Source organism: Mchenga conophoros, linkage group LG22, assembly GCF_057382185.1.
Source record: "Mchenga conophoros isolate Kocher_MC1m ecotype Shallow Benthic linkage group LG22, M_conophoros_male_GT1.1, whole genome shotgun sequence".
NCBI lineage: Eukaryota > Metazoa > Chordata > Actinopteri > Cichliformes > Cichlidae > Mchenga > Mchenga conophoros.
Window position 1 is genome coordinate 9533451 of NC_140546.1, and position 10949 is coordinate 9544399.

General features: G+C 39.8%; 1 protein-coding gene across 1 annotated transcript; it reads right to left on the reverse strand.

Moving 5' to 3' along the window:
- Nucleotides 1–355: 355 nt before the first annotated feature.
- On the reverse strand, nt 356–9815 carry pithd1 (PITH (C-terminal proteasome-interacting domain of thioredoxin-like) domain containing 1). The gene is made up of 6 exons (XM_085262595.1): nt 8683–9815; nt 6869–6912; nt 4676–4753; nt 4349–4453; nt 2425–2533; nt 356–818 (listed from the first exon to the last, which is right to left on the reverse strand). The coding sequence occupies exons 1-6, from the start codon at nt 8872–8874 to the stop codon at nt 717–719; spliced, it is 630 nt and encodes a 209-aa protein (XP_085118721.1). The 5' UTR covers nt 8875–9815; the 3' UTR covers nt 356–716.
- Nucleotides 9816–10949: the final 1134 nt, after the last annotated feature.

Sequence of the window (10949 nt, forward strand, 5' to 3'; positions counted from 1 at the left end):
CACTGTGATATTATTGTAGAGACAAACGGAAGAGAAAGAAATGTATTAGGTAAGAAAAGGCTCTGAAACACTGGTGAAACATGCCTGCGGTGACAAAAGGATCCACTAGATGGCACAAAATATCTTCCACTTGATAAAGAACAATTTGCTGGCTTCACAAAAGTCTTTAAAATTATTTAAGCAACTCCAATAACTAAATTGAACTACTAAAAATACTAAATTGGTATTTGTATGTTTATTATGCATGTTAGTTAATAGGTTTTAAACCTGAAAGCCTTTTTGTGTGAGGCTAGTTTTTCAACCAAGGTGTAAACTTGGCAATCAGGACTTTAATAAAATACAAAAAACAACTTTGTTTGGTTTAATTTTCAGGTTTTAATGTTTTATTTCTGAGTTCCTGTAATGTTATTATAGAGGTGATTATCTTTCAATTGAACTGAGAAGAGCAGACTTTGAGTTTGAAATGTTTCATGCATTTATTATTCAGGTGCTTGTCAACATTAAGCCTTTATTGCCGTAGAAATCAGACATACATCTTAGCACTTCCAGATGCACATAAGCTCCACTGGTCTTCAGACATCGGTGCTCAGTCCCGGTCGATCTCGACCACCCTGCCAGTACGCAGCGTTAAACTCATCTTTGACTTTGTGACGGTCAGAATGATGTCACTACAACCCTTAACAGCCTCCTCCTCTTCTCCCAGTCTCTCTGAGCTCTCAGGAAATGAAGTTGGTTTGCGGGATGATGCTCTCCACTTTGTGATCTGCAGGATTTGCTGTGGCCTCGTAGTTACAGATGGTCACTTCATGTCTGTGAGCCTTAAGAGGGGCAAACAGGAAGAAACAATTCACACACTGTGTTAAAACTGTAGATTTTGTGTTAAAAAGAAAAAAGACTTCTTCAAAGTCTTTATTTTGCTTTTAGCAGTGACTTGAACAAGACTGTCACAGATACAAATGCTGGGATTTGTAGAGGGTGACAACAAAACAGTACATAGAAAGAAAAAATAATAACCATTACCCATGCATTTTAAGGAACAACACAATAAAGTGGCCAAAAAGCAAAGAGCTTTAAATACTTCATGAAGTGCCTGCAAATGTTTCTCTGCCATCATCTCTCCAGTCACATGTAAATGCTTTCAGCTGGAGTAACGTCTGCAAAACATGCTGATAAATTAATCTTTAACTAATTTTCAGTGATTTCCATTCGATAGTTAAATGTTTAGATCTTCAGTGATGATCAGGAAGCTAAAGACACCTTTAATCTTAATCAAAATCATCTAAAAAAATAAATAAATAAATTTAAAAAAAAGAAAAAAACAAAAAACCTGATGGTGCCACAGCCGAACTGATCTTTAACTTTAAGCGTGCTTTGTAACTCCTTTGATGCACACATAATGCTGTCTACCAAATAATGCATCGAGGCAACAAATATTTAGGAATAATACAAAGGACAGAAATGACTGTTTTGTTTTGATAATATGAAATGTGTTTAAAGTGCTATCACAGGACCACGCGAAGTGACTGACACACAGAGACTCTGTAACGTCAGAAAGATGGCAAAGTACTCGGGAATGAATCTGCTGCCCTGAGGATAAGTGACAAAAAAAACAAAAACAAATCTTGTTTGAGTGTACTAATGATGTGAAGCAAACGGCCAAATCAATCATGGAAATGCCAGAATAAAACTGATGCTATCAGAACTGATTCCTGGAAACATCCATGAGTATAGATTCTCGCACATAAGATTATAAATAAGCCAAACAGTCTCATCCATAGACACTTGTATCCTGTTTCCAAGACGCATAGGTTACAACCTAGCTGTACCCGTCTGTTTATTAGGTGCACCCACCTTAATTTAATGTAATCTAATGTAATTGTCCTGCAAAGGTTCCTCCTTAGGAAAGTGTAAACATGATTATCCTGCAGGTTGTGGTTGCTGTAGATTAGTCACACAGAGGTTACCAACATTTAGTCCTCATTAAAGCTGGAACTGCAAAGCTCTCAGAGGACCTTCAGGGAAAAGGTTGAAATGCAGACAACACCCTGAAGGAAGATTCTGCCTCAGTGGATTTTAGAGAACCAGCCTCACTGAGACAGTTCGAGAAATAAACATCATGTAGTGGAAGTTTGGGTTTTTTAACACAGGTGGGGAAATCCCCCCCAAAAACAAACAAAAAAAAACCAACAGAATGGTTCCCCTACATCAGAATCTTCTTATAGTCACTGATAACAGTGGTTCAAAATTATGACTGAACCAGTGAAACATGGGCAAAAAAAACTAAAAACAAAACTAAAGCACAGTCGTGACAAATAAACATGCTGAAATGATCCCTTATAGCACATCAGTTGATTAGAAAAGAGAAACACAGGAAGCAGCTCATCAACACTGCTTTTCTTTATTGTTGTTGGAGTTGAGACTAACCTCTGAATACTCTCCTCTGAGGCCGATGTAGTACACCCGGGTGCTCTCTGCTCCAAAGTTCTTCGAGATGTGGATGGAGAGGTGCTGAACGTTGGAAAAACGAGCGATTCTAGACACGCAGAGAGAACGAGAGAGCCTTTAGTTAAAGACAAAGACAGCAGAAATGCAAATGTACTCCAGGAAAGCCATCATGTGGTCTCAGTGTGAGAACTATATGTAATATTATACAAGTCTATGAAAAGAAACTGGCAGAGTGGTGGAAACTTAAAGGATGATGGGATGAAGTAAGCGTGTTCATGACATTTATAATGAGCGCGTTAATGCTGCAAAAGAACACAGACAAGCGAAAGAAATGTCTCCTCTCATCTTTTAAACACTTCTTTGACCAGATTAAGTTTCACAACAAGCATCAGTCATTTTGGCTCGAACATAACGAAAGCCGTTAGACTGTCAGAGCTATAACTTGGAGTTTCAGAGAGGAAGGAAAGACCAAACCAAAATAAAACAACCACAACTTTCGTAGTCTTTGAAAAATGTAACTACTTTTATTTAAATTTCAATTAAACAGGCCACCTCCCAACTGGTGTTTTTTTAACTGAACTTCACCTTCTATTTCTACTCTTAATTAAGTAGTTTTAAGAGGCTGGGGTGAATGTTTTCGTGCCCACACCTAACCAGAGTGAAAATGAAAGAAATCTGTGAGTGGGTAAAAGAAAAAGAATAGAAAGTGTATTAGCACGCGAGCTTGTTTCTTCCACTTAAACAAACATGTTCTGCCATCCGTTCATCAATATTTTGGATTATTATCTCAAATTCTCAAGTTATTTTCTCAGTTGTTTGAGTCAGTAAGTTGAAATTTTGAGATATTATCTCAAAATTTTGACTTACTGAAGGCAGAAAAGGCTTTTTTCAACAGCTGAAACAAGTTTTCATACATGACCGGCAATGATTGTGTGTTGAACCCAAGCAGAGCCTTCAGAGAGCTTTCCAGACTTTTCCAGCATGTTGGAGCTGTTTACTGTCACTAGGGGGCAGTGTCATGAACAAATGAGCCTGTGGGTTACTCTCGCTTGTGCTGTTGTTGATCGTTCAGCCAACTTAAGTCAGAATATACAAATATATAAATAACAGTGGTGTCCAAATTCAGGGGCTGCATCCTTCGAAGGACCCGGCCTCCGTTCAAGGATGCAGCCCCTGAATTTGGACACAGCCACTGTCTTTGAAATGAAGTAAAACAGTGTTAAAAAGGAAACGTGTCCACTGCAGCCACCATCTGTCTCTCTACTGCTGCTTTCTTAAAATCTTTACTGTTTTTTTTTTCCTCCCCATCCATTCTTGCCATGATAAACAACCAATCAGCATTCAACCTCAACACCCCAGCCGGGCGTGTGAGGATCATTAATTAAGGATGTCCTACACGCTAAACCGTCACTCTGCATAGCCACCTCAAACAGACCAACTCAGTACTGCGAATTCGGCCCAACAACGTAGGAGGTTCATCTGCATACTGTAGTTCCCTGAACCTCGGCTGAAAACACACCAACACACACAATTTCTACATTATGTAGAGACGCAGGCAGTCTGTTACGCGTGGCGTGAGAACACACCGGAAAACTTGCTTTTCATGAATCCACAGAAAAGTGAGAATAATGTGATGATGATTTGTCAACTTGGACGAAAATGTCTGTTTAACACGTGCACTGCAGTGAGCGATTTACACATCAAGCGTCTTCTGCGTGGGCGTTTTCTTCCTGCAGCTATTAAACTGGATGCTTAATGTAGCAGTGAGTGTGATGAGTTTTATAGCTCTTCCACAGAAAGATTAACATCCATCTTTCTGGAGTGCAGGAGCATTTTTATGTGTTTTTGTTTCTTTTGTTTTACTGGGTATTACTCTGTCATTTACTGGCGTTCATGCTCTCACTTTGTTGGGTACTCCAGCTCAGCGGCAGGATCTCTGTTGAGTCTGAAAGCTTGTTCGGGTTCTCTGCCGGTGTCGTCAAAGGACATCTGAGGGATGTTCTTGTAGCTGAAAAGCCCCAAAAAAACCCCCAAAAGTCCAACAATTTAGCCATAAGACATCACCATCAAGCCAACTTACAACAAATCAACTAAAATGTTAATGTTTTCCTTCCTTAAATAGAAAAAGTATCATGTCTAAGTTGGAAAACGATGACCAAACCATGTAGATGCACCGCCTCCAGTTTCCATCTACGTTTTCCTGCAATAACTCACAGAGACAGGCACTCACAGTCGTATCTCAGCTGGATGAGAGCTATCATTTTCTCCGGAGATGATGATGCCTTTTAGCTTCACACTGCCGGTAAAACTGAAAGAGATGACACACGGTTACTTTGGTGCAGACGCACGCTGAGACGCTGAGGCAGGAGCTGTCATGATAAACAAATGCAGAGCTGGGAAAACAAAGAAATGAAATTAGAACCAGCTTTGGTTTAAAATTACAAGAGTCAGGGCTAAAATTTATATATAACTGATGAAAGGGGACCTTTGCTGCTCCATATTTTTAATTCAGGGGATCCACTGGAGCTGGACCTGTATTCACAAAGTAGATCCTGGTGAAGTTAATACTGAGAAGTTTTCTAAGAATCCCTCTAATAGTTGGGCATTAAATCTGGCAAAGATAAAAGATAATCACAAATTGTTTTACCTCTTACATGAACTCCCAAGATAAATACTGACAGAAGTGTTGAAGAGGACTCGAAGAGGCTGAAGAGGCTCTTAAGCAAAGAGAAAATGTGTAGTGCTGCTGAAAAGCCACTCCAAGTGAGAAGGCAGAATTTGTAGTTCACATAATTACAATAATTCATTATTAGAGGATTCTGAATGGCTGATTGTTGACTGATTTCAATTGCTGATATTTTCAGCCCAAGTTAGAAGATTCTTATGTTTGTGAATACAGGCACTGACTAAATGACTGATACAGCCCATCTTTATCTAACTGACCACTTTCAGGAAGCCTGCTGAGGGGCACCTGAGAACCGTGCTGCCTGAAGATGAACACATTAATGAAACTCCGAGCTTCTGCTCGCCCCATGACTAAAAGTGAATCCCTTTAAGAATCAAGGATGTCAAAACATTTAACTGTTTATCCATTACTTAATTACTTTGGTCCTTATCCAGTGGGATAGTGGGGTCTTTAGAGGGCTGATTCTGGCCCACGGGCCTCATGTCCTTTGAACCATTTGTCATGTCTCACATCTGCAACACGTGCGTTAGTATGCTACAGACTTCTGATGTGCAAACAGAAACTCTGACATACGGCTGGGCGATATGACCCAAAATCCATATCTCGATATTTATTTAGCTGGATGGCGATATAGGATATATATCTCGATATTTTTTAAAGCCATAAAGTAAGAACAAACAGAGTTCTTAATCAAAGCTGTGTCCCAGATGTCACACAGGCACTTTTATTAACATACAGCATAGATGTACATGAAAAAAATTACTCAAAAATAAATTATGAGCATTTATTAAAAATAATGCTCCATAAATAAAAGAAAACAATGTTGTTTTTGTGCATAACAAAAAGCTCACAATTGTGCAGTCAAAATGTAAACTAAAAGACGATGAGCATAACAAAGACAGATTTCACAGCTGCTCTGTTCCCAAGTTCTACTGCGTGACTCACAGCCTGGAGTTTGAAATCCGCTTCGTAAACATGTCGCTGAGCAGGTGCCATTTGTGGTCCTTATACACACACACACACAATATGGTAATATTACGTTAAGGCACAGTACGTATTACTCCGCGAGGCTCCAGACTACGGTAGCCGTAATGCTCCGACAATCCATTAAGCGGTGCAGCTCCGTAGCTTACCAAAGTCGTACTAAAACATTTTTTGACAGATTGCTGAGCGCCGTGTACCACATAAAATCGGTTCGCGGTCAGTAAGCACAGCCGGAATTTATACATAAGGCGCGCTATCAACTTTCGAGAAAATGAAAATCATTGCATGGCGTTAGCGTGGTTAGCTCGTTAGCGCGGTTAGCTCGTTAACACCGTCCAGCCCCACGCACTGGACGATCAGCGGTAACTCGTTAACAGAGATTTGCCCCGTTGATGCAGTTATGGCGTTAACGTCACGCTGACAGCACTATAATAGTAATTTCCAAATATTTTCTTTTTACTTTTCTTTTTAAAAGTATAATACGGAGCCCGGCAAGGGACATGGGAGAAAAAAATTACGATGAACTTTTGCGAGATCTCGCAAAACTAACTCGGGATCTAGCAAAAGTCAGTCTTAATTTTTTTTTTCCCATGTCCCTTACGGGGCTCCGTAGTATAAAAAGTATCTGCCCACAGATTTTATACACTAAATCACTTTGAGACGCATACAGTGTTTGTGTCATACAGAAATAGAAGAACATGCAGGCATGATGATGATGATGATGATGATCATCATCATCATTTTGGGACTTACGGTATGTTGAACAGCAGCTCTTCATCTGCGTCGCTGTCCACAAACTACAAGCAGAAAAACAAGGCGTTATGGTTACAGAAAACAGAGGCAGCCGCAGATGTTTGCGTTTGATATGACGTCACCAGTTCTAATTAAGAGCTTCACTAAAATTAAAGCGGACACAACAATGTCTCATACTGAAACTGTGCTCAGGTGAAAAAAAAAAAAAAGCAGACAGCTGCGTGGGAAATCATAAACAACAATATTCACAAAGCTGATCCCTCCTCAGCTGTCCCGAGGCTTCTTGTGAAGCTCAGAGTCAAATGTGGCTTATTTTAAAAATATTTTATAAATGACATATGAAAATATTACATATCTGAAGTCAACAACAGTGTTTTTGGATCTGTAAGACTGTGTGGGAGGTTTCATTAAAGTCCCTGTTGAGAAATTCTAAGACTTCAAGGTGTTTTCCATTTAAATGTGACTCATTTTGTGATTGTTTCAGAAAACAATTTTTTTTAAAATCACCTTTCATGATTTTTAAAATGTCCTTTTTAAAAAAAAAACCAAAAAAAACAAAAACCCTCCAAATACGATCAGTTAACTGTGGTGGAAAATATACATTTTTCCCCCACATTTATTCTCGACTTCTTAAAAGACTGAAAACATTGAAATCTCTCAGCTCCAGATTTGGGTCCTTGACTGTTGACTTGACAGGTCAATTTGGGTCCAGTTTTGGTGATTTTTTTTTTTTTCTGCTGCTCTCTGCAGTAATTTCATGCCTGACTTTGGTCATTTATGGTTATTTTGCACTTTTGTGATCCTGTCACGCATCTCTGTGGTCATATTGTATCTTGCTTTGATTGTTTGAGGCCATTTAAGTAAATTCGTGGTTATTTCGAGTGTCTTTTTGGTAATTTCTTGTGTCTCTGTGCAGGTGCTTTGAGTCTTGTTTCTGACTTTTGTACTCACTTTACCGATCACTGATTGTTTTACGTCTCAGTTTGGTTGCTTTACCCATTACTTTGATTATTTTTGGACACTTTATGCACCTGACTGTGGTCATTTTGTGGTAACCATTTTCTCTCTGTTTTTAAAGGTATTTCTGTGGTCAAGTTTCACTCTTTGGTCATTTTATAAATACCTGTGATTGCTTTGAACCTCTATTCAGTTCTTTTGTTTTTACTTTGGATATTTTGAAGTCACTATGCATCAGATTTTGCTTATAATGGTCATAATGTTATTCTGTCCTACTTTAAGGCAACTTGGAGCTTCTTTTTGTGGTTGTTCTTTGCATTTCAATTTTTTTGCTCGGGGGTCACATTATATGTCTCTGTGGTCATTTGACATTCTTCTGTGGGTTTTTTTGAGTTTATGCGAGTCTTCTGTGATCATATAATGGTTTTATGTGCCAATTTTATGCTTTATTTGTGGATAATTTGTGTACCTCTTTGGTCATTTTATGTCTTTGTTGTTTAATTCTAACCATTTTTGAGGCGCTCTCTCTCTTTAAGGCAATTCTGTGGTCGTTTTCTCTTATTGTGATCACTTTGTGGTAATGTTTTTTCTCTCTTTATAACCATTTTGTTTCTATCAGCGTCTTTTGCGCGTGTTTGCTGCCCTGCTCCTGGTGCACCCATTTACAAACCAATCTAAAATCAATACTTTACCTTCATAGATCAATATCTGGTAAAGTTATAGGACTTGAAGTCAAGCTGCTGACTCCATGACCAGGCTGAACCTGCACCTCAAAGCTCGGTAAAGTTTAGTTTGGATATTGCGCAGCTCCGCAGCGTGCGCTCTACCTGGACACCTGCCCGGGGGAGAGGCGTTACCTTGTTCCGGTCGTTCCGCTGGTCCCACGGTTTGAACACCAGCTTGCCGTCTCCGTCCCGGCTCTCGTTGAGACACTGCAGCTTCTCCAGGTCGATCTTCTGATACAGTCCATACTCCAGGCCCCTCTCCGCGGGCTCATGCTCACCCTCACACCCGCATCCGTGCCCGTGACCATGACCGTGTCCGGACATCGTGGCCGGTTTCGTTAATCACTCCAGGTAGAAATAAAACGTAGCGTTCGCGCTGGAGCGTTTTTATAAAGTGAAATGAGCTCAGCAAGTTTCACTTGGAAGCGTGTAGTGACGTCTGCGTCAAGTTACGTGAAGTCACGAGGTAAGTTCCGGTGCAAGAATTTCAAAATAAAACTTCAAAGGTTTGCGTCAATTCGAAACGTGGTTTAGTATTATTTATCACTCAGTGAAAAAAAACCCTTAAAACCTGAAAAAATCTCTTAAGTACTTTTTTTTTTTACACCTCTACATCTCCTTTAATTTTTTTCAAACTCACTGATTAGCTCATGTGCACCTTGGTCGTGTGATTGAAATCACCTGTCTCACATTGATTACCATTAAAAATTGTTTTTTTATTCGTTTTTTTTTTTTTTTGACTGATCCTTCTCATTCTAAGCAGTAACTTTGTCTTTCTGTAAATTTGAAATAAGGTCTAACCTTTTTTTCTTTCCAGAATGAGCTGTCTGTACGTGTCTTTTCCACAGTTCATTATCATTACTGCAGTGATTCCAACATCCAAAAAACTAAAAAAAAACTTTTTGCACTGAATTATTTCAGATTCCTTTCGTGCATTCAGACCAAATTCCCTTTCTGAACTGTTAAATTACTAATAATCATGTGGAAACACATCAAATTAAGCAGCTGATACTTAAAAGACTGAGAAGTTTTAAAAATGGCTAATTTTAAAATTAAAATGCGGTGAACAGAATAATAGCCTTTGGAATTTAATTCAAATGCTTCATTTGTGCTTCAGATACTGTGCATTGTACATTTTGTAGGTGAGAAGATATCTAATGTGTTGCATGTATTGTGGCCCAGTAATAAAGATCCTTAAAAGTAAAATAAGATAAGATAGAACTTTATTAATCCCTCGGGTGGGTTCCTCTGGGAAATTCGACTTCCAAAAAAGCACAGCACCGACAGAAGTTACAGAGTTACAGAATATTATATATATATATATACACACACACACACACACACACACACACACACACACACACACACACACACACACATATATATAATACAGAGACAATATAAATAAAATATACGAAGGGGATAAATAGAATAAATAGGAATAAAAAATAAAAATACAAGTGAATTGCACATTTCAAGTATTGAGTCTATTGCACTGTTGACTATTTACAAAAGTATTGCACAAAAGGTATTGCACAGTGAGGTGAAGAGGCACTACAGCTTAGTTGTTCCCCCCTCCTTTGTCCTCCTGTTTCCCCTCCCTCTCCCCTCCAGAGAGGAGTTAAACAGTTTGATGGCGTGTGGGACAAAGGAGTTTTTAAGTCTGTTAGTTCTTGTCTTTGGGAGAAGCAACCTGTCACTGAACAGACTCTTCTGGTTGTTAATGGCCGTGTGCAGAGGATGCCTGGCATTGTCCATAATGTCCATCAGTTTCTTTAATGTCCTTTTCTCTGCCACTGTCACCAGAGTGTCCAGCTTCATGCCGACCACAGAGCTAGCCCTCCTGATCAGTTTCTCCAGCCTGGATGAGTCCTTCTTTGCTGTGCTGCTCCCCCAGCACACCACAGCATAGAAAAGTACTCCAGCAACCACCGACTGGTAAAACATCCTCAGGAGCTTCCTGCAGATGTTAAAAGACCTCAGCCTCCTGAGGAAGTACAGTCGGCTTTGGGCTTTTTTATACAGGTGCTCTGTGTTGCATGACCAGTCCAGTTTATTGTCCACCCACAGCCCGAGGTACTTGTACTTGTTGACCACCTCCACCTCCTCCCCCTCTATCTGAACCGGCAGTGGACCTGCTCTAGACCTCCCGAAGTCCACAACCAGTTCCTTAGTCTTTGAGGTGTTGAGTTGCAGGTGGTTTGTATGACTCCATGCGACAAAGTTCCTCACCAGACTTCTGTACTCCTCTTCCTGATCATCCCAGATACACCCCATGATGGCTGTGTCGTCTGCAAACTTCTGAATGTGGCATAATTCAGAGTTGTAGCAGAAGTCAGAGGTGTACAGGGTGAAGAGAAGAGGGGACAGCACAGTTCCCTGTGGTGCTCCTGTGCTGC